Genomic DNA, 25942 nt, shown 5'->3' with positions numbered 1-25942 from the left:
AGTGTAGAATATAGATTAGACTTTAGTCTAGAATATAGACTAGACTATAGACTATACTATAGACTAAACTATAGACTAGACAATATACTAGACTATGCACTAGACTATATACTAGACTATATACTAGACTATAAACTAGACTGTACACTAGTCTATATACTAGACTACAGACTTGACTATATACTAGACTAGGACTAGTCTATAGACTAAACTATACACTAGACAATAGCCTGGACTATAGACTAGACATAGACTGGACTATAGACTGGACTATAGACTATACTATAGACTAGTCATTAGACTAGACTAGGACTAGTCTATAGACTAAACTATACACTAGACTATAGACTCGACTATAGACTAGACATAGACTGGACTATAGACTATACTATAGACTAGTCTTTAGACTAGACTACTTACTAGACTATAGACTAGACTATATACTAGACTAAAGACTAGACTATAGACTAGACTGTAGACTAGACTATAGACTAGACTATAGACTAAACTATAGACTAGACTATAGACTAGACTATAGACTAGACTATAGACTGGACTATAGACTAGACTATAGACTAGACTATAGACTAGACTATAGACTAGACTATAGACTAGACTATAGACTAGACTATAGACTAGACTATAGACTAGACTATAGACTAGACTATAGACTAGACTATAGACTAGACTATAGACTAGACTATAGACTAGACTATAGACTAGACTATAGACTAGACTATAGACTAGACTATAGACTAGACTATAGACTAGATTATAGACTAGACTATAGACTAGACTATAGACTAGACTATAGACTAGACTATAGACTAGACTATAGACTAGACTATAGACTAGACTATAGACTAGACTACATACTAGACTATAGACTAGACTATAGACTAGACTATGTGCTAGACTATAGACTAGACTATAGACTATACTATAGACTATAGACTAGACTATATACTAGACTATAGACTAGACTATAGACTAGACTGTAGACTAGACTATAGACTAGACTATAAATTAGACTATAGACTAGACTATAGACTCGACTATAGACTAGACTATAGACTAGACTGTAGACTAAACTATAGACTAGACTATGGACTGGACTATAGACTAGACTGTAGACTAAACTATAGACTAGACTATAGACTAGACTATAGACTAGACTATAGACTAGACTATAGACTAGACTATAGACTAGACTATAGACTAGACTAGACTAGACTTACTAATTTACTAACTAACTGACAAACTAACTAAATTTCTAACTAACTAACTAACTAACTAACTTACTAATTTATTAACTAACTAACTGACGAACTAAGTAACAAACTTACTTTTTTGAAAATGTAATTGAAAAGAATAAGAAGAAAATTAATGTATTAAATTAAATTGCAATAAAATAACAACAATGTCGCTGTATTTATTTCCTTAATGCTGATGAGCGTAGGGCACGAACTCTATTAATAGCAGACCAATAGGTGGTGCCGTGTATCGCTGTAGGGTAGGATAAAAAAAATGCATAAAAGCACATACAAAATTTATACAAATACAAATTGCAAAATTATATTTTATATCAATTCAAAAATGCAACAAAACAAACAAATGTGTAACTCCCTAGAGATTTGAGAAAAAGAAAAAAAACAAATAAAAAATACCAGTATTTTAGAAAAAAAGAGAGAGAGAGAGAGAGAGCGTTGAACATATACACCACTAAGCTGAGTTTAAAAGATACCAGATACTAACTACTCAACAGGTAACCAACAGAATACTATTTTTACAGGTAAACACTAGTTGAGAATATTTCGAAACGTTAAGACGTTTTAAGCGCTTGTTAAACACGGTACGGTTGTGATTTTTTTCCAATTTAAGTGCAAAAATCAAGAAAAAAGAATTGAGAATTAAAAAAAAAATAATGAAATAAGAAAAAATCTATAGATATAAAGAAAAATAAGGTAAAACCAAACCTATGATGGTCAAGCTTGAATCCAGTTTTTTGAGTATAAATTGTATTTGTTTGTTGTTGATGATGTGTGTGCAAATATTAAAAAACAACAACAAATAAAGATAAAAGTGTTTAAGCCTTAAGTTTTTAAGCCAAATTTAGAAAAAAATAATTAATTAATGATTTCATCATAAAAGAAATTTTGACTTAAAGCAAAAGTTTAATTCCAATAAAAAAATTTTAAAAATAAATAAAATTAAATAAAAAACAACAAAATTTTTAAAGTGAAATTGTGTATTTTATAAAAAGAAATTATAAATGTTAATTTTTAGCCTACAAAAAATAAATTTTTCAAAATTGTATAAAAAATCTGCTAATTTAGCACATTCTTTTCCACACACACATTCTTTACTCTAGATTTAAGTGGTTTCTGTTTAAAGATCGTTGTTTTTTTCTTCATCTTTTTCTGCCACTTAACACTTTTTTCTTCTTCTTCTTTAGTTCCAATATGACCGCAATTTACGGTTGTTTTGAATAAACAAAAGCAACAGAATTTTACAATATTATTGCAGATGAAAAAAAAACTCATTAAAAACGGTGTATTTTTTCCTTATGTTCGGGTTTCTCCATTTAGAAAATAATACAACAGCAAAAACAACAATTGCATCTGATCGTATGCACATTTGGAACAGAAAAGAAGATCGATCATACAAATCGATGTAAACAATTCCTCTATCGTTTTAGATTCATACATACAGATGCAGAGTAGAGCGATGTGTGTGTGTATGTGCAGAGGTCTAGAGATGCAGTTTTACTGATTACCGTTTTCTTTTGTTTTTGTTTTATACTGACAATAGAATTGCGGACTCACTAAATGTATTGTAAAGCATTAAAAAAGTATCAAATGTAAACGTTAATAATCGAGTTGTTTTTTACAGTTATGGTCGAATTTAACATGCCTTATATCCCATATAGATCAGGGGCACTATAGACCAGATTCGGATTTCACTTGATTTTAACTACTCACGACTCAAGTTGAGTCTAATGGGCTATGTCTATATCACACCACTCGTCTTATCTTTAGTGGGATATATATGCCGACTCTTGTGGTACATAAGTCGTCTAGTGCATTTTACAGTTTTAACGGGTCGAGATATTGTATTAGAGTCAGCATGTAGCCGTGAGATATCTCATTAGTTGTTAAATAAAGATTCCGATAATTTTGAGATTTTATATATAAAGTATTTGTCCAGAAATCTATACTCTTGATCTCAAGGGTAAAGGAAAAAAACATTTTCTCTTTATGTCTGTCATTGCAAATTCAAAAAAATTCAGATGTTTGGTTTAAGACAGAGGTTGGTTTAAGGGAGAGGTTTATCAAGAAAAATTTCTTGATAAACCTCCCCTATGCGGTATAAGAATTTAAAATGTTCTGCAGAACATCACAACCGATTACATTCTGAAACTTTTACGTAATGCCGGGAAGTATCTTCGTCGATCTGTAAAATCATCAGTAAAATGATTGACACTATCGCTGTAGCAGTTGATAACTAACCAGCAAAAATAAAACGATGTACTTCCAAAAGAATAACATTTAGCTTCACTTCAAAAGTAGCATTAAGTGCAATTTGTTATCTTCTGTAGAAGTGATGCATTTTGACTTCCGAAGAAGCGAAAATATTCTAATTTTGTTATTTTTTGGAACAGTACTCAGGGAATGACCCCTACTCATGCAGTGCATTGTGCTGGAACTAGGAAAATAGGTTGTGGGAGGGAGGATAGAGGGACATTTGATTTCAACCTTTTCACATCGTTTCACATACGAACAGTGCGGCTGAAAATTTAATTTTCCCTGTAATGTCTTGTGCGTTCCACTGGCCAATCGACCACAAATGGGTGTGTTTTTGTGACAGTCGTGTGCTGCGTAAAAATATACGTGTATCGGGAATGAGTTCCGTAATTCTAGAGGAACATATTCCATTATAGTATCGATAAAACAGTGAAATATGCCACACGTTGCGAGGGTGCTCCAGGAGAGTTGTATACACTACTGTAGATCCAAAATAGATTTCGGCCCATACATAGGAGTTGTATTCCATTTTCGTTCGGCCTATAATTGAACGAATAGGAATGGCAAATATTACTGTCATCAGCAAAAAAATAGATAGAGTTGGAAATTTGACATATAAGGTCATTTAAGAGGATAAGAAATAGAGTAGTATAATGGTAGGAAGCCTTGCCGTACCCCTGAATTAATTTTGAACTCGTTTTATGAGAAGCATGAAGCTATTCCTACAAATTGCTTCTTTATTATTAAAATCGAGTCATGCAACAGATTAGATGTTATTAGATCTTCTTAGAAAGATCCTAATATAAAGTAAACTCACATTTTAATACTGAGGATCTTTGTTGGAGACAAGATCTATGGTCTTATGTTTGGAATTTGTTCTTCATTTAAAACTGAACTTAATAAGAATCTTAGACGCTTTAACTTGAACCACATTCTTTGACAAAGCGGTCATATTTGTAATCGCATAAAATCCCGCAGTATTAGTACTCTGTGGTCTATAACTGTTCTGATTCTGATTCGCAGTGAAGTGTAGATGTTGTCATATGATCGAAGTTTTAATAAGAAAGATTTGGAATTAAATCTTCCACTTTCATGGGCACTTTCATTATCAATTCTAGACTTTTGTTGAATTGAAGAATATATTGGAAGTGATATTATTCGGGATCCTTAGGAATTACCTGCAGGAAACTGAGTTTCTCAACAAACATTTGCCATTAAAAAAATAGGTCTAGGATAATGGCCTAGGTGTGTTTCTTTGGATTTGATGTAGTATACAATCTCCTATTAGAAGATTGAGGAAGGAACTGATCTTAACTAGGGGTCTAAATCTTGGATCATGGAATTGTAAGAGATCATTGGGTCTGTCAATATAAGACATACGTTTATTAAGTTAAATTAACTTTAGCTATCAATACTCAAGAAATTCGTTTTAAAGATTTTGAAAATTTTGCCAGATCTCTAATCAAGTGACAAATCTAAAATTAGAAGTAGAGTGTTAAGCGAAAAGAAATAAGTATATGTATGTACGTAAGATTGTATGTGTGTATATAATAGTAGATCTACAATATTGTCTTTGTGTTTGTTTATTTATTTTTCTGTTCTACAAATGATGACGATGCTAGTGATGATGGTCATGATCATGAACATCATTATTGGTGAAATTTTTAAATTTGTTGTAGTTTGCCACTAAAATTACCCATAAACTTAGCAGCAAACTCTTCTTTTTTTTCTTCTTCTACTTGTTACCGGTTTGGTTTTGATTTTGATTTTAGACTTTAGCTCTAGTGTATAGCTTGAGAGTCTATGGGGATTTTAGAATACCTTTTAATGTTTGGTGCTGCTTGCTAGCTACCAACAACAAGGCGTGATATTTTTTAAGCCAAAAAATACTTGTTTTTTTTTCTTCTTACCAATAAAACGAGTTTTTTACTTTATAGGTTTGCAGAAAAAAAGTAAATAATAAAAAGTGTAGTTTCTGGGTAAATTTTTTGTTAAAATTGAGCTTAGTTCCTTTTTTTGAAGAAATCTTTCTTTTAGCTGGTTTTTGCTGCAGCATCCGTATTAAATTGTGAGGTTTTAATTTTTTTTGTTAAAAAAAATCATTAAATATTGTATGACGATTTCTTTTTTTTTATTTCTTTTGTTTTATTTTCCTAATGCTATTTTATTTTTTTTTTGGTGAGAGGGTGTGCGATTTTTAAATATTCATATTTATAAATATTCATAGTATTTATGAATTGTATGAAAATGAAATTAGAAAATATTGAAATTAGATAAATTTGTATATGCATTCGTTAGAAAGGGCAAATTAGTGATAAGAAAATTCAGTGTTGGACTAAACACACTTTTCAAGTGTCTCAATTTTTTGAAACGGTGTAAGACATACTTCACTTTATCTGATCTTCTTACTATTTACACCACTTATATCCAACCGAAAATGGAATACAACTCTCATGTATAGGCCGGAGCTTCGAAGTCTATTTTGGAGCTACTCGACCGCGTACAGCAGAGATCGAAGGTACTTATCGGTGACAGTATGGTATCCAACTCTATTGATTCAATAGAACACCGTCGCAACGTTGGGTGTATTTCACTGTTCTATCGATACGACAATGGAATGTGTTTCTTTGAAATAAGGGAACTTGTTCCCTATACCCGTATATTCTTGCATAACACACGTCTTTCTTCAAGAACACATCCATTTGTGGAAGACAAACACTACTCCCTTATCCTCTTTCCCGCAACCTAGTCCTTGTTCCAACACAATGCTTCGCATAAGTAGGTGCTGGTTCAATAAAAAAAGAACATAAAAATTACTTCCTGAAATTGACTTCAGCTTTAGTGAATTTAGAATCAAATAAAAAGGAAATCCCTCCCAAGCTTGTGTTAAAATCATAACTTCATCAGGTCTTTTTCAGTACTTCCACTACTTCTTTTTCGCTTCTTTGGAAGTTCTTTTATTGATGGGTATGGGTAACAGACTTTGGAAAATTGCAATAGGTTACTAACCTAATAAATATTGTGTGGATTATGCTAATGACTAGCCTACGTTCTAACTAGTTAACTAATCTATTGATCAGTCTAGGGAGTAGTTGACAAACCTAATAATCGAACTACCCAGCAGAAAAAGAACTTCCAGAAAAGCGAAAAAGAAGTAGAATATACTCCATGAAAGTACTGATAAAGACCTAAAGAAGTTATAACTGTAACACAGGCTTGTCATAGGAAGGATATTCTTTTTAATTTGATTTTAAATTCATTACATCAAAAGCGCTCCTTAGGAAGTCATTTTTATGTATTTTTATAATTCAATTAAAAAATTGATCATTTTCGCTTCTTTGGAAGTCAATAAACATCACTTCCACAGAAGGTACAAAAAAAATCATTTAGTGCTATTATTTTTGTTGGGTAGGGACATGTCTATTGACTAGTATATGTACCACTCTAGCAAATATCCTATAGATTTGACTATCACTAGTCTTTTAACTAGTATATTGATTGACTAGTCTTTTGAAGAGTCTAGACTATTGACTGAATTATGGACGAGTTTATTGAGTAGTTTATAGATTAACCATGAGATAGACGATTGATTAGTCAACGACCAGACTACAGACTATGAAAAAAATCTACTGACTAGTCTATTAACTAGGCTGTTAATAACCCCATTCATTTGCCTTTTGACTAAGCTATGGACTATTCTAATAGTAAACCAAGCTCTTGACTAAACTTTTGATTATTCTATGGATAAATCTACTGATTTTTTTGTACACTAGTCTATGGACTATTCTATTAGGGAACTAGTCTTTTAACTAGACTCTTTACTAGAATTTTGACAAGTCTATGGACAAATCTTTTTACTAAACTGCTGATTAGTCGCATGACCATACTATACTGGTCTATGCAAAAGTCTATTGAGTAGTGTTTTGAATACTCTAATAATAAGTCTATGATTGTCTACCGATTTGTGTATTGCCTAGTCAATGAATTACTTAGTCTTTTGACTAAGACTATTGACAAGATTATTGCATTGACTATGAGAGAGTCTAATGACTAGTTTATGGCCGAATTTATGGAGTGGTTAAAGTACTTCCAAAGAAGCGAAAAAGAAGTAGAATTTACTCTATTGAAGTAAAAGACCTGAAGAAGTGATGATTTTAACAAAAGCTTTTCATAGAACGGATGAACTTTTTATTTGATTCCAAATTCACCACATATGAAGTCATTATCAGGAAGTAGTTTTTATGTTCATTTTTGGAAGTTATTAGAAAGTAAAATCGTAGTATTATAGAATACAACAGAAGGCACAAAAATTCATTTAGTGCTACTTTTGAAGTGGTGATAAATGTTATTCTTTTGGAAATACTTCTTTTTATTTTTGCTTAGAATATATATACACTAGTTCATGAACTAAACTACTTAGTAGTATTTAAGTTGGCCTGTTAACTATATAGTCTATGGACTATTTTATAGAGTATACGATTGACTAATATAAAGATTCGTATATGGACTAGTAAATGGACTAGTCTATTGAAGAGGCTATTAATAAGTATGTAGACTAGAAAACGAAGTAGTCTATAAAATGTTGACTTAACTTATAGCTGGAATCGAGATTAGTCTATTGACTAGTTCATAGAATATAGGATTGACTAGTCTATTGAGTAATAGAGACTAATCTATTGATTAATATATTTACTAGTTTATGGACTTGACTACTGTGTAGTCTATAAATTGGTCTGTTGAGTGGACTATAAACTGGACTAAAGTCTACAAGCTAGGAACTAGTTTATTCACTTCTCACACTACTTACATAGAAACCTAACCAAAAAAACAAACAAATATTATTAGCAAACGGATATACATTTCAATACTTAAAAACTGCAACAGACAGAAGATAACAAGAATAACAAAAAACAGAACGTGTGAATCTAGAGCAAGTGAATTTTTTACAAAAAAAAAATTTCTATTCACTTTTCTTCAACAAAACTAAAGAAAAATACTAGAATAACACACGCACACGAAAATACTTAATAAAAGAAAGTTTAAAATAAATAAAACGCATTTTAAAATGATTTATATGGCAAAAACTTCTCTGTTTTAAAAGAAGCTATTATGGCCTTAATGATTATGGTAACAGTAACAAAAATAATGAAAAAGTGAAACAAATTATGACTTAAATGAGGAAGTAGGCTTTAAAATAAAATCTTGAAATTTAAACGCATTTCTGTTTTGTTTTTAATAAACAAAAATATGAAAAATCTTTTAAGTTTTAAAAACCGGAAATGCAACTAATTTAAAAGATATTAAAGAATTTAAAAATACTAAACTGAAAATTTCGTTTATTTTCAAATATAAATATTATGTTTAATACAAAGATCGTGACTATAATTAAATTGTAAGAAAACATTTGTTTTTTTTTTTTTTTTTGCAGACAATTGTAGAATTTAATTAATTGTTAATAATTTTTAAATAAAAACTATATACATTGAAATTAGAGTGTTGATAGGTAAGAACGAATTTTGAGAACACCTTCGTTTAGCATGTTTTCCATCTAAACTTCTGAAACAGAGAAAAAATCTCTTCTTTTCTTTTAATATAAAATTTTCCAGAAAATTAAATTTTTAAAGAAAATTTTCGAGAAAATTCTCTTTTTATAGAAAATTTTCGAGAAAATTATCTATTTATAGAAAATTTTCGAGAAAATTATCTTTTTATAGAAAATTTTCGAGAAAATTATCTTTTTATAGAAAATTTTCGAGAAAATTATCTTTTTATAGAAAATTTTCGAGAAAATTATCTTTTTATAGAAAATTTTCGAGAAAATTATCTTTTTATAGAAAATTTTCGAGAAAATTATCTTTTTATAGAAAATTTTCGAGAAAATTATCTTTTTATAGAAAATTTTCGAGAAAATTATCTTTTTATAGAAAATTTTCGAGAAAATTATCTTTTTATAGAAAATTTTCGAGAAAATTATCTTTTTATAGAAAATTTTCGAGAAAATTATCTTTTTATAGAAAATTTTCGAAAAAAAAATTGTCCTTTTATAGAAAATTTTCAAAAAAAAAATTATCTTTTTACAGAAAATTTTCGAGCAAATTATCTTTTTACAGAAAATTTTCGAGCAAATTATCTTTTTACAGAAAATTTTCGAGCAAATTATCTTTTTTATAGAAAATTTTCGAGAAAATTATCTTTTTATAGAAAGTTTTCGAGAAAATTATCTTTTTATAGAAAGTTTTCGAGAAAATTATCTTTTTATAGAAAATTTTCGAGAAAATTGTCTTTTTATAGAAATTTTTCGAGAAAATTATATTTTTATAGAAAATTTTCGAGAAAATTATCTTTTTATAGAAAATTGTCGAGAAAATTATCTTTTTTTTTTAAATTTTTCGAAAAAAAATTCTATTTTTATAGGAAATTTTCGAAAAAATTCTATTCTTATAGGAAATTTTTGAAAAAATTCTATTTTTATAGAAAATTTTCGAAAAAATTCTATTTTTATAGGAAATTTTCGAAAAAATTCTATTTTTATAGGAAATTTTCGAAAAAATTCTATTTTTATAGGAAATTTTCTATTCTCTTGTTTTTAGAGAATTTGTGAGAAGATTCTCTTTTTATAGAACATTAGTGAGAAGGTTCTCTTTTAAAAGAACATTGGTGAGAAAATTCCCTTTTTGTTCAAGCGGAACAGTAGAGGAAATACCAGCTTGAATCCACTGTTGGTTCCAAATTAGGGAATAAAGTGGGACTGCGGTTCTATTTGGAAGACCCAGAAACAGAAATATAACGCCATTTGCCTAATCATAACCCAAGCTTTCAGGTAGAAGTACGAGCAATAACGAAATGCGTAAATTGAATTAGAACAAAAAAGGCGTGAATATTTCTTAATATGTTTACCGACAGTCATATGAGGCTGTCATATGGGTACCAGGCCCCTCGGGATTAGTTGGCAACGAAAGAGTGAATGTAATAGCTTTAAAGTGAAAGGAACTTGTGGTAGCTGAATTAAAATTATGAGAGAAAGAATTCAATAAGGTCTTATGGAATAATGAAATGGTGGGTAGAACTACAAAGATCCTGATCAGAGCAAGACGTGAAATCTCCTCATATGAGCTACTCTGAAGTTAGTATGATGGTACGTATTCTGAATGAACACACAGGATTACGAGCACATCTATGCAATTTGGAAGTGCTTATTTAGACGAATGTATAGCATGTGGAGAATACAGTGTATTCGTTACATCCAAGTATCTTGGAAGTGATGTTATTCCGGAAATATCAATATAACCTATAGAAAATTTTTGAAAGTTTCTTTTTTTTATAGAGAATTTTAGAAAAAATTCTCTTTTTTTATTTTTGAAAAAAGATCTCTTTTTTATAGATAATTTTCAAGAAAATAATCGTTTTTAAAAATTTTTCGAGAAAATACCATTTTTATAAAAAAAAAATTGGGAAAATTATTTTTTTACAGAAAGTTTTCGAAAAAAAATTTCTTTTAATATAAAATTTTTGAAAAAATCTTTTTTATAAAAAATTTACGAGATTATTTTCTTTTTATATTTTCGATATTTTCGTGAAAAATCTCTTTTTATAGAAAATATTCGTTAAAATTCTTTTTTTATAGAAACATTTCGTGAAAATTCTTTTTTATAAAAAATCGTGAAAATTCTTTTTTTTTATAAAAAAATTTTTAAGAAAATTCTGCTTATTTAAGTTGAAATTCGAAATATTTCATTCAGCAAATACTATTTATAATTCATAACAAACAAATTTGTTTGTAAGGGCAACTAAAAACAGTAGTTTTAGTTACCAAATACCTGAGGTTTTGTAAACAAAAAAAAGCAACAACCATTTACAATAACAGTAGCACGTTTAAACAAAAAAAATCCTAATACAATAAACATTCTTTCAAAAATATGTAAAATGCAAAAAAATACTAAAAATTATTGTTTAGAATGTGTTGTAAACGAAAAACAACAAATACATTCGTTATTGGTAACAAGTTTTAAGCTCAAGGTTGTATGAGAGCATATTTTTAAGATTTTTTTGTAAACTTTAATAACAAAAAAAACACAAAAGCATTACTTAATTTAACTAACCGTATGTTATAAACAAAGGTAAATAAATTTTATAAACAATTTCAAAAAAAAATGATTAATAAATAAGCATTCTTGTCTGTTAAGAATTGAACTGATCTATTATTTCTCACGGCAAAACAATTGCTCGTATTAGTAAACAGAATATGATTCTGTTGGTAGCTAGTTGTTCAAAAGAATCTTTTTTATAAAAAATTTTTGAAGAAAAATAATTTTTGAAAAATTATATTTTAATAGAAATTTTTTTTAAAATTCAGTTTTAACTGGAAAATTTTTAAAATTTTCTTTTTTAAATATTTTTTTTTAGAAAATTTTCGAAATTTTTTATAATTTTTTTATTAAATATTATTTACCGATGTTTTAAATTCAGCAAGTGGTTAGTAACTTGGTTGAAGTCTAGAGTGGTTACTGCTCATTATTGTTAACTCGATTGGTATTGAACTGGACAACAAATGCATAACAATGGATAGAATTGGTACTATTCACAACAAAGACCAATATTCCAGCTTTAACTTGCCGCTGTGAAATCCCCTTATCGAACAATGTCAAATATCTAAAAATTATACTAGACTACAAAGTATCATGGAAACTCAACATACAGCTATAGTTCGTCCTATTCTTACATACGGTTCTCTTGAATGGTAGACTTCAACTAAGAAGAAGTTTGTTTTTGATCTGCTATTCAAAGTTCAGAACTAGTTCTTCAAAAGTACTAATGACTATAATACACATCCTACCCATAGAACTCCATATAATGGTCATATCTGCCTGCAGCACAGTGAGGCTTAACTCATCTAGAAGTTGAAGATCAAGAATATATAGACACGCAAAGATTTTAAGCTTATTTATTACCTCCAATCTTGAAACAATCATCCGACTTTGTATATCCCACACACGAACTTTAATAGAGTTTTCAAAATCAGAGTTCCTTCCAGAAGCAAGTGGTTACAGATGGTTCTAAAACCCTGATCGGCAAAGAGCTTTGTTAAGAGCTTTCTTGCACTCTTAATTTCACAAGCATATATGCCTACACAAGTATTAAAAACGATAAAAAACAAGTAAGAGAACACTTTTCTTTCATAAGGTGCCAAGTATTGATAGTAGTAATAGTAGGACCAGATATGCAATCGGCTTGGGCTTCCATTCAATGAACACTTTCGTAGTTGCAAAGACAGTGAATATGAAAAAACGGTCTTTAATAATTTCTGCGAATGCCCTGCCATATTAGCAGCTGATTAATATCTAAGATATCCGTGAGATATCCGGGTTTAGGCTTCCAGACTGATATTTCTCACGGCTATAGGTTGAATCAAACACTATATAATAATACATCTGACGTGTGACTCCGTTCAGAACCGACTCTCTTTGACTCTACTTGACTGTTCGCCAGCAGTGAACTACCATGTAAACTAACAAACCAATCACTTTAATATAGAATTTTTAAAATTTATTTTTTCCGTAGAAAATGTTCGAAAATTCTTTTTGGAAAAAAAGAAAATATTCTCTTTATAGAAAATTTTTGAGAAAATTCTCTTTTTACAGAAAATTTTCAAGAAAATTATCTTTTTATAAAAATTTTCAAGAAAATTCTCTTTTTATAGAAAATTTTCGACAAAATTCTCTTTTTATAGAAAATTTTCGACAAAATTCTCTTTTTATAGAAAATTTTCGACAAAATTCTCTTTTTATAAAAAATTTTTATAAAAATTCTATTTTTATAGAAAATTTTTGAAATTTTTTTCGTTTTATAGAAAATTTTTGAGAAAATTCTCTTCTTATAGAAAATTTTCAAGAAAATTCTCCTTTTATAGAAAATTTTCAAGAAAATTCTCTTTTTATAGAAAATTTTCAAGAAAATTCTCTTTTTATAGAAGATTTTGAAGAAAATTCTCTTTCTATAGAAAATTTTGAAGAAAATTCTCTTTTTATAGAAAATTTTCGAGAAAATTCTCTTTTTCAAGAAAATTCTCTTTTTACAGAAATTTTCAAGAAAATTCTTTTTGTATAGAAAGTTTTCAGAAAATTCTCTTTTTATAGAAAGTTTTCAGAAAATTTCAGTAAAATTCACAAATTAACACAAATTTAAAAATTTATTATCTCTAACAGAGTCATAAACCCAATTTACTCCAATTCTGTGAAATAAAAACTGATTACTTTTATTGTTAAAAAAAATGAAAAGTTCAAGATCTTTAATTGTTAAGACTCATATGTTTGTAACTCGAAATAAATGTGCTAAATACCAGTTTGTTTACTTAATTTTTTCAATTTCAAATTTCAACAGCTAAAACCAGCAAAAATAAGAAAAAAATTCAACCAAAAAAAAAAAAAAAACAAAACAACATCATCAATAAATCGTTTGTAAATGTTTTTACCAAAATTAGATGAAAAATTTCAATAACAAAATTGTTCAACATGATGCCAGCAAAATGTTTTTAAGCCAAAAATAATAAAAAAAAGTATATGAGTGCGTACGTCAGACAACCGTAAAGTGACTTTAAGCATTTAAAACCGATACGTTACCAATTATAATAAAAAAATACTTAGTTCGAACAACCAGAAATAAACAAATAATCAAACGGTAAAACACAACATAAATCTTAAACACAACCAAAAAATAATAAAAAACAATTTTGTTTTGAAAAAGGCCACATCTCTCCATAATGTTTAAAGCAAACTGGTGGTGGTCGTCTGACCACTTTTTCGTTAAATCTTTTACAAATTCATTGATTTGTCTAATAATATCAATAGTATGCGTGCCATGTCTAGTTAAATGTCAACATTTAAATCAACCGCCACATTTTGTACCCGGCTCTGGTGATATGGCCCGGTTTAGTCTATCGGAAAATACCCCAGTTGGCAGTCCGGTTTATCAATTGAAAGGTGAGTTTATTTTTTTTTTTGTTATAAAATATAAGTTTAAATTATTTGAATAAGTATAATGAAAAACTAAAATTGGACTTACCAAATATAGCCATATATTAGGAAAATCTATAAAGATACAAATTTTTAGACATTTTAGATATTTTTCAATAAATAAATTTTATAGAAATTAAGTTTTTTAATAGATTAAAAATATTCCTTTTTAATAGAAACTTTTCGATGAAATTCTCCTTTATATAGAAAATTTTCAAGAAAATGCTGTTTTTATAGAAACTTTTCCGAGAAAATTCTCTCTTCATTGTGAAAATTCTCTATCTATAAACAATTTTCGAAAAAAAATCTCTTCATAGAGAAAATTTTCTTTTTAGAGAAAGTTTTCAGGAAAATTCTCTTTTTATACAAAATTTAAAAAAAATTATTTTTATACAAAATTTAAAAAAAAAATCTCTTTTTATACAAATTTTTTAACAAAATTATCTTTTTATACAAAATGTTGGAACAAATTTTCCTTTAAATGTTTGTGAAATTTTACTTTTTATAGAAATTTGTCTATAATTTCCCTTTTGTAAAAAATTTTTGAGAAAACTCTCTTTTAATAGAAAATTTTCGAGAAAAATCTCTTTTTATCTCTTATTTCAAGAAAATTTATACAAAATTTTAGAAAAAAAATCTTAAATGTTTGTGGAATTTTACTTTTTATAAAAATTTCTCATGAACATTTTTTTTTGTAGAAAATTTTCGAGAAAATTCTCTTTTTATAGAAAATTTACAAAAAAATTCTTGTCTGTAAAAAATTTTCAAAAAATTCGCTTTTTATACAAACTTTTTGAAAAATTCTCTTTTTATAGATTATTTTCGAGAAAATTCTTTTTTTATAGAAAGAATTTCGAGAAAATTCTCTTTTTATAGAAAGAATTTCGAGAAAATTCTCTTTTTGTAGAAAGAATTTCGAGAAAATTCTCTTTTTGTAGAAAGAATTTCGAGAAAATTCTCTTTTTATAGAAAAAATCTCGAGAAAATTCTCTTTTTATAGAAAGTTTTCGAGAAAATTCTCCTTTAATAGAAAGTTTTCGAGAAAATTCTCTTTTAATAGAAAGTTTTCGAGAAAATTCTCTTTTAATAGAAAGTTTTCGAGAAAATTCTCTTTTAATAGAAACTTTTCGAGAAAACTCTCTTTTAATAGAAACTTTTCGAGAAAACCCTATTTTTATAGAAAAATTTTCGAAAAAAATCTCTTTTCTCGAAAATTTTAATTTAAAAAAAATCTCTTTTTATAGAAAATTTTCTGACGAAATACAATTTTAATTTTTATAGAAAATTTTCTTTTTAAGTCGAATTAATCCATAGACTTGTAATTAGAAAATTCTCTTTTTATAGAAAAAATCTCGAGAAAATTCTCTTTTTATAGAAAGTTTTGTAGAAAATTCTCTTTTTATAGAAAGTTTTCCAGAAAATTCTCCTTTAATAGAAAGTTTTCGAGAAAATTCTCTTTTAATAGAAAGTTTTCGAGAAAACTCTCGTTTAATAGAAACTTTTCGAGAAAACCCTATTTTTATAGAAAAATTTTCGAAAAAATCTCTTTTCTCGAAAATTTTAATTTTAAAAAAAATCTCTTTTTATAGAAAATTTTCTGACGAAATACAATTTTAATTTTTATAGAAAATTTTCTTTTTTAGTCGAATTAATCCATAGACTTGTAATTAGACTGGTGACAAGTCCAGTTTTATTGTAAACAAAAGATTAGTTAGTTAGTTTAAAAGGAGGATGTATACACATCAAATCCGAAGAAATACACCTAGGCCTCTATCGGGCCTATTATGCGCTCCTTAACCAGTGCCACAAGTGGGAATCGAACCCACCACCTCCGGTATACCAGACTAGAACACTAACCACGATCCTACCGGAGGCCACAATTAAAAGATTAGTCCAGGGACTAGTTTATAGGGTATAAATGTCCAATTGGAAATTATTTTTTTAAAAAATATCCTCATTAAAAAAAAAGAAAATTTTTAAAAATTTTCTTCTCCTTTTTTATAGAAAAATTTTGTAAAAATTCTATTTTTTTAGAAAAAAATTTTATGAAAATGTTGAAAGTATTTTCCTAAGGTTTGAATTTCTTCAAACAGATGATTAGGTTATTTTTGATGATGGTCGTCGTTCATTAATGAATTAAAGATTATTTTGTTTATTTCATAATTTAACGACCACTGAGGGCAATGTAATTTAACACAATCTCTAAATAATTGCAATTAAACGTGTCTTTTATTTAAAAAAAAGTTTAAAGTTAATGTAGTTATAAAATTTTTTATATTTTAATTTTACAAAAGCACGTTTGTAAAGTTTTTTCTAAAAAGAATTTTTGTTGTTGAGAAAAAAAAAACAACTTTTAAATTGATAAATATTTCTTGAATCAAATTTTTCAAACCAGAGATATAAAATTTTAATTAAAATGCAATACATATACATATATGTTTTTAATAAGCTGTCAGTTAAATTTATGATTAATTTAATAACTCTAACAAATTATCTACATATGTAACCAAGCCCAAAAATGAGATGTGATGTCATAATGGGTTTTGCATATAAAATCCTTATTTTGAGAAAAATATATTAGGGTGAAACTTTTAACGATTTACTTTAAACTGTATATACTGGCGGTATGCATTGACATTAACGATTAATAACCTCCTCGAAACCCTAACCGCGAAAGAACTTAGAGCAATTGCTAGCAGACGTTGTCGTAAAATAAGCACTTGATACGTTAATCCTTCAAGAATACGTCAATTCTTGATGTATTTCCACTGTCATTTTAGTTCCCCCCGGGGGCACACTACCTTGGCGAGACCTCCGCCTTGGTATTATTGCAATCCCGGGGTATAAAGAGGTGGCCAATACCTCCAATCTGGTCGGGATTGAAAAATTGGTTACAGTCTACTGTTTGGCTTATTACTTGCATAGATTACCAGAGGTCAGAACAGAACACCGCATAATCTGGTACTACGGGTGGTCAGTTGCCCGCAGGGCTATGTTCTGGCTGGTCAGTTGTTTGAGGATCATTCGGGATCCACGTAGTGGCTGCGGTTAAAAGACTGAAGCATGATAATAGTCAATATTTCGGGATAATTTCGGTGCTGTTGCCGAAAACAACAGATACCCTACAGAGGAGTGGCTGTGGGGTATCTGTTGAAAATGAGTTGGTATTAATTGTATATGGTACGGGATGAATGTGAGGTTCGGCGGACCTTACCCCACCTGTCTACCTAATGATCCCCCGGGTGCATGTTACATTGACGAGACCTCCGCCTTGGTGTTATTGCAATCCCGGGGTATAAAAAGGTGGCCAATACCTCCAATCCGACCGGGATTGAAAAATTGGTTACAGTCTACTGTTTGGCTTAGTCCTTGCATAGATTGCCAGAGGTCAGATCAGATCACCGCATAATCTGGTACTACGGGTGGCCAGTTGCCCGCAGGACTATGTCCTGACTGGTCATTCGGGATCCACGTAGTGGCTGTGGTTTAAACCCAAAATTCGCGGGGAGAGTAAGTGACGGTTAAAAGACTGATGCATGATAATAGTCAATATTTCGGGATAAGTTCGAGTGACTATGGGACTAAGCGTTGGAAATGAGTTGGTATTAATTTTATATGGTACGGGATGAATGTGAGGTTCGGCGGGCCTTTTCCCACCTGTCTACCTAATGAATGTGTCGTATGTTTTTCTCTTATGAATGTGTCGTATGAATGAGATATGTGCTGGGTTGTATGATAATGGATGAAAAGTATTCATATACATATTATACCATTGAATTTTCCTTCCTTGTCCAGATATGTTCAGAGTTTACTCTGTTTATATCAGAATTACCACAGTGTGTCCCTGTGAGTAAGAACAATGTCTACGGCTTAATGATGGATCGAACTTCGATCCACCGGTTAGGTCTCTTGATGCTGTTGCCAAATCAACAGATGCCATCCAATGGTCAGAGATGAGATAGCTCGAGTACACCAGCAAAGTACTTGTAATGTATAAAAATTGCCACCTTAGTTCATCATTGAAGAACAAAGGGGCGATGGTAGACCTTTCTCAAGTCTACCCAGTTGGGTGAAAAAGACCACCGTGAGATAAGGCCGTCAAGGCAGGTGCTCACGTTAAAACTCTCCACATTCCAGTCATTTTAGTTAAATATAATTTTTAATATTTTTCTCAATTTATTTGCCATTTATCATTAAATACATTTTATGTTCATTAAAGTTTAAGGCTGCAACATTGTTGCCCGTCTGCCACTTTAAAATAATACCCGTTTTATATGGTCAAACTTTACTACTCAATTAACAACTTCTTGGTTGTTTTTTAACCAGTTTTTATTTTGCCAAAAAAGAGATAAAAAAACTATATTTTCAAACAAGATTTGCTTATAGTATTTGCAACAAGTTTGCTGCAGGTGGATGAGTCATGGCAATATATTTTTAAATTTTTTTCAAATTCCTCGTTTCTAAATAAGACTTTTGAAGTAAGCAAGTTTGTCAATGTTTAACATTAAGATAAAAATACTAAAAAAAACTCCTTGAGGTCCTAGATATCAAGTATTTTCAATTTCTAGTATTTAATATACTTTTTCAAAACATTTCAACATTAAACAATCATTATAAGAATTTAAATTTAATTAAATTTTATTGCAATAAAAGATCTCAGTAACTGCTATTATGTTTATGTCATGTTAATTGCAAATAAAAATCTTATATGATGTAATTTACATGACTCAATGACTGAGTTTTTCATTTACAATCAAACATCAACAGTAGTTGATAATAGCAGCAGCGCATGCGTGTCTTACATATTAATTACTCTCGTGCAAATACTTCTTTTGTGATCGTATTTTTCAAACAAAAAACAATTTACATACTAGTCTTAACTGGAGTAAAAATATGTAATATAGATCATGTTAAAGTTTGTAAGGAGTAAGTTAATAAAAAAATATATATAAATATTAAGGTGGCCACTATTAAAATCGGATAATTCAAAACAGAGTAACATTTATCACCACTTCAAAAGTAGTACTAAGTGAATTTATTTACATTCTTTTAATGTTTCTATGGAAGTCAATTCATAGAAGCGAAAAGAATTTCATTTTGTTTAAAATTAAAGATACTGAAATTTTTTGACTTCAATCATAAAATGGATGGAAAAATTTGCTGATGTTTGTAACACACAAAAATATTATTTCTATACCCACCTTAAAGTATACCGATCGATTTAGAATCATATTTTGGATCGATTTAGACATGTCCGTCTGTCCGGCTGACTGGCTATCCTTGTAAACCAGTCCTCAATTTTCAAGATAATTTGATGAAATTTGGACCAAGCTTATTTTTTGGCACATGGACGAAGTCTATAGAGTATAAAGTCACTGCAGATTTTCGTAATGAGCGGCCCTTATTTGACCCTAGCCCCCATACAAACCCTTCTTCAAAAAATGTCTTAAACGTCAAAAATTGACTTGTAACTATTTGTATCACATTGAAACTCAACAAAACTATTATTTAAAATGATATCCTTTTCCCAAATTTAATGAGAATTGGCCAATGTTTTACTCCTATATAAAGCCTCATTTAATTTTTAATCAATAAATTGCTTAAATACTTTGGAATTAAGGTGAAATTCAACATAGAAGTTTCTGTATGATCAATAATGATCTTATTTAGTGACTCTGAACAATTTTAAAATATTTTACAAAAATTTCTTTTGAACAAGAATTAGGTAATAAAAACCTATTAAGATATACATCAGGATTCTGACACATCAAATTTCTGATCTGCAGAGTACAATATTTTAATGTTTCTTAATAAGAATAAAAAATTTGCGCGATTGTCTCTCAGAGTAAAATATTGGTGATCAGTAAGATATTCAAAAAAAAAAAAAAACTGGTCTCTAGACTTTTCTCTACTCTTAACCTATAAACGAGTCCACAGACTGGTGATCTATATACTAGTTGATAGTCCTCTCTCTTTATTCTTAAACTAGTCGTCTGTGGACTATCGATGGAATAATTCATAGGCCTGTCAATTTACTAGTATATGTTCTTGATATTGGACTGATCAAAATATCTGTCCAGAGACTAGTCTATGAATTCTTCAAATGATTCATAGACTTGACATTAGATGAGTTAACAGACCAGTTGAAAAACTTGTAAATGGACTAGTCGATAAAGTTTTAATACATTACATAGTCGAATCAAAAAACTAGTCGATATATTTGCTATTCGACTAGTTGAAATATTATTCCACAGACTACGGTCTAGTTTATAGACCATAGTCTTTGACCTTGTCAAAAAGTCTTGGTTATAGATCATAAAGTTTTAATAGACCAGTCCATACACTAAGCGATATACTAGTCTTTAGACCAATCGATATACAAGTCAATATACTGGAGTCTAGACTTGCCATTATACTTTTCCAGAGACTTATTAATAGCCTAGTTTATAGATTCGTTAATTGATTAGAGATAGACTGGTTCGTAGACCTGTCAATACAATAGAAAATATACAAGTGAATGGACTAATCAATATTCTGGTTAATGTGCAAGTTTAGACTAGTCAATGAACTAGTCTAGTCCATAGAATAGGTATTAGACTCGTTAATACTTAGACTAGTCCATAGTCTATAAACTTGTCAATGGACTACTCCTTAGACTTGTCAAAATAAACTTATTTAATAAATTAATTTTTAATCTAGTTCATAGGACAGCCCACAGATTAGTCTTGGAAATATTTTGCATTATTCGGTAAGTTTCCTCAATTTAGTTTCCTCAAATTTTGTATGGACAACTTTAACTTTCATATGAACAATTGGGGGCAAAATGGTGAGACTAGATATAGTGAGCGTGGCACTTTCCATATACAGAAAATATTGAATTTGTATTTCTAAACAATATATATATGTCAAATTTTGTGAGAACCACTTGTACAGTAATAGGGGCAATAGGGGTGTGACACCGCCCATATGAATTAAATGTATAAAACTCGTATATCTGGAAAACTATAAGAACTGAATCATTTGTATCAACAATTTTGATATCTTTATGAACATTAATGAGCGTATTAGTAAAAGGGGGCGTGACACCGCTCATATGAATTAAATACAAAAATTCGTATATCTGACAATCTATAGAATCCTCAAATTTTGCAAAAACAACATTGATATCTATGTTAACACTAGTGTAATAAATTTGGTGGATTAACAATAGCAGCCGTGACACTGCTCGTAAAGAGCAAAAATACAGAACTTCCAATGAAGTGAAAAAGAAGTAGAATTGGAAATGCTAAAGAAGTGATGATTTTAACACAGTCTTATCACAGGAGAGATGTTATTTTTACTTGATTCCAAATTCACTACTTCCGAATCATTCTCTAGATGTCATTTTGATGCTAATTTCTTGAAAGTTATTTGGTAGTAAAATTCTAGATTTATGTAACTAATTGAAAAGTGTTATATTTGGTTATGACAAAAAATGTTATAGACCGTATATTTATCACCCTAATATTTTAAACATACAAACAATTAGAGTGTGAGTACCCCTGATTATGTTCAAATTACTTGTATGAATGAAGTAATCAAAACCGGGTCAAAACATAATGTAGTATAAAGTTTGTAGCGCAATGCACATTGTTGATGTGATTAAAAAAAAAATAAGTTAAGAGGAAAATTGTTAGTAAAAGAAACAAGACAATGAATTAACATGACTGTTTAAGCACAAAAGTTTGACACTTATGCTGAATACTATTTGCATTCAATATGAAGTCAAGCAGTTAAGTATGTTGAGAGCAGGAGAGCAGCAACAAATAACATGTGTAATTTAAGAATATATTTTTTTATTTATTTCTTAATAATGTTGCTGAAATTAATAGATAAAGTAATACTTATTTGAGTAAAACTGGCAAAACATGCTTGTCTTCTCTGGTAAGCACTAGTCAACAACAAGTGCTTACCAAAACAAAGCAAAGAATCAGTGTTTTAATCAAATTTTGTATGTTGTATGTTAAAGCTTCATTAGAACTTTATTTCTCATTTCCATTTCCGAGGGTTCTTTCCCAATTTTTTTTAATATATTTTGCTCTTAGTCAACATATATTTATACAAATAACAAAACATTTTGTAATGGCAGTTACTTTTAAATAATTTTGTTTTTGTATTTTTCGAAGACAGGTAGTTTAGTTGCTTCAAAAAACACCAAAAACTAAACAACACAACATCAACAATAATAAGAAAAACAAATCATGTTTGTCTAGTTGCTGCCTGCATTAAAGTAATTCATCAAGATTTCCTCTGCAACAAGTTTAATTTCACACATTATTTAAGAGTTTTTTTTGTACTCGTTTTTTATATAAATAATATATTTTTTAGATTTTTTCTGTTATTTTTTTATACAATATTTTCCATGACTCAACACATTTAACATGTCATATGAGGCAATAAAATTGTCAAAATCTAATAAAAAACTTGATACAATATTGTCATTTTTTAAGACTTGTTTATGAAATGTTATGGAAAAAATACATTTATGGCATCCGGGAATCGATTAAGAAAAAATACTTCCTGGGTTAATAGGAATTATAAAATTATGTTTACATTTTTATAAAAAAAACAAATTCCTTTTATTGAGATCATACTCTCTTTTTATAGAAAGTTTTCGAAAATTATCTTCTTTATACCCTTCATATACTATTTTATTCACAAGAAACCCACTAATAATTCACCAAATAAAAGTCCACCCTTTTCTCTCCAAAATGTTCAGATGAATATAAAATTTCTTCATGCTAAATTAGAAGAATTTAATTCCATTAGTTTCTCAGATAAATGAATTTTTGTATTTAATTCCAATGGGATGTGCCACTCCCCTCATTAGTAGTCCAAATTTATTTCCCAAAACATTTATACGGATGTTACAGTTACTTGTACAAAATTTTAAGATTCTAACTGTAATAGTTTCCAAGATAAACACATTTTTGTATTTCATTTATATGGGAGGTGCCACGCCCTCTGTTGCTATTCAACCTACTTTTATCTATATATATAAAATTCTAACGTTACTGACTGACTGACTGACTGACTGATTGACTGATTCATCATCGCACAGCCTAAACGGTTAAAGCTAAAGAGCTGAAATTTGGACAGGGGGTTGGTCTCCCACCAAATAGATCCACTAAGACGGGATTTTTGGAAATTCGAATGTTTAGGGGGTAAAAAAGGGTAAAAACGGGTAAAATCGGTAACCTCATATCTCCTAAACTAGAAAAGATACAAAAATAGTTTAAAGCTTATCGTCGTTCATTTAAAAAATAAGCGGACAGGTACTTTTTTCAATTTCGGCCCCTTTAGGGAATAAACGGGTAAAAACTGTATTTTGGTACTTTTTTTGCACCCCATGTATCTTTTAAACCAGTGAACATTCAAACAATATTTTTGACTCCTTCATAACTTGACGAAAAAATAAAAATATAAATTTAGTACTTTTTGGTTATTCGGATGTTTAAGGGGTGAAAATTGTACCTATTTTTGGTACTTTTTTCATAAAACATTGATTTTGGTTTATCAACTTATACATATAAATACGTAATAACGGGCTCCCACTACGATGTTGCAACATTTTGGAATAGAATTTTTATTTCGTTAATGAAATTAAGCATGTAGAGCCCGGAGTAAATGAGAATCTATAAAAGAGGACTTTTTGGTACTTTTTCGTTCTCCAAAAAGTACTTTTTGAATTTCCTATAATATTGAACCTAGAAACATGAAATTAAGTATGTAGAGGATGGATTAAGTGAGAACCTATAAAAGGGACTTTTGGTACTTTTTCGCTCTTCAAAAGGTACTTTTTGGATTTTTGTATAATATTGAACCTAGAAACATGAAATTAAGCATGTAGAGCCCGGAGTAAATGAGAATCTATAAAAGGGGACTTTTTGGTACTGTTTCGTTCTACAAAAGGTACTTTTTAAGTTTTCTATAAAATTTAACCTAGAAACATAAAGTTAAGCATGTAGAGCCTGGAGTAAATGAGAATCTATAAAAGGGGACTTTTTGGTACTTTTTCGTTCTTCAAAAGGTACTTTTTGAATTTCCTATAATACTGAACCAAGAAACATGAAATTAAGAATGTAGAGCCCGGAGTAAATGAGAATCTATAAAAGGGGACTTTTTGGTATTTTTTCATTCTTCAAAAGGTACTTTTTGAATTTCCTATAATATTGAACCTAGAAACATGAAATTAAGTATGTAGAGGATGGATTAAGTGAGAACCTATAAAAGGGGACTTTTGGTACTTTTTCGTTCTTCAAAAGGTACTTTTTGGATTTTTGTATAATATTGAACCTAGAAACATGAAATTAAGCATGTAGAGCCCGGAGTAAATGAGAATCTATAAAAGGAGACTTTTTGGTACTGTTTCGTTCTACAAAAGGTACTTTTTGGACTTTTGCATAATATTGAACCTAGAAACATGAAATTAAGTATGTAGAGCCCGGAGTAAATGAGAATCTATAAAAGGGGACTTTTTGGTACTTTTTCGTTCTTCAAAAGGTACTTTTTGAATTTCCTATATTATTGAACCAAGAAACATGAAATTAAGAATGTAGAGCCCGGAGTAAATGAGAATCTATAAAAGGGGACTTTTTGGTATTTTTTCGTTCTTCAAAAGGTACTTTTTGAATTTCCTATAATATTGAACCTAGAAACATGAAATTAAGTATGTAGAGGATGGATTATGTGAGAACCTATAAAAGGGGACTTTTGGTACTTTTTCGTTCTTCAAAAGGTACTTTTTGGATTTTTGTATAATATTGAACCTAGAAACATGAAATTAAGCATGTAAAGCCCGCAGTAAATGAGAATCTATTAAAGGGGACTTTTTGGTACTTTTTCGTTCTTCAAAGGGTACTTTTTGCATTTCCTATAATATTGAACCAAGAAACATGAAATTAAGAATGTAGAGCCCGGAGTAAATGAGAATCTATAAAAGGGGACTTTTTGGTATTTTTTCGTTCTACAAAAGGTACTTTTTGAATTTCCTGTAATATTGAACCTGGAAGCATGAAATTAAGTATGTAGAGGATGGATTAAGTGAGAACCTATAAAAGGGGACTTTTGGTACTTTTTCGTTCTTCAAAGGTACTGTTTGGATTTTTGTATAATATTGAACCTAGAAACATGAAATTAAGCATGTAGAGCCCGGAGTAAATGAGAATTTATAAAAGGAGACTTTTTGGTACTGTTTCGTTCTACAAAAGGTACTTTTTGAATTTTCTATAATATTGAACCTAGAAACATGAAATTAAGCGTTTAGAGCCCGGAGTAAATGAGAATCTATAAAAGGGGTACTTTTTCGTTCTTCAAAAGGTACTTTTTTAATTTCCTATAATATTGAACATAGAAACGTGAAATCAAGTA

The 25942-nt window shown here is 29.3% G+C and overlaps 1 protein-coding gene across 1 annotated transcript in view; it reads left to right on the top strand.

Moving 5' to 3' along the window:
* Positions 1–1793: 1793 nt before the first annotated feature.
* The window catches only part of LOC111690920 (cadherin-23), a 43533-nt gene continuing 19384 nt past the window's right edge, over positions 1794–25942 (top strand). The window contains exons 1-2 of the mRNA XM_046951025.1: positions 1794–1964; positions 13727–14500. Coding sequence (XP_046806981.1) covers positions 14281–14500 — 220 coding nt within the window. The 5' untranslated portion in view covers positions 1794–1964; positions 13727–14280. The remainder of the gene's footprint in view (positions 1965–13726; positions 14501–25942) is intronic.

Source organism: Lucilia cuprina, chromosome 5, assembly GCF_022045245.1.
Source record: "Lucilia cuprina isolate Lc7/37 chromosome 5, ASM2204524v1, whole genome shotgun sequence".
NCBI lineage: Eukaryota > Metazoa > Arthropoda > Insecta > Diptera > Calliphoridae > Lucilia > Lucilia cuprina.
The sequence above is the reverse complement of the archived record's forward strand: the minus strand, read 5'-3'. Positions and strand labels throughout refer to the sequence as shown.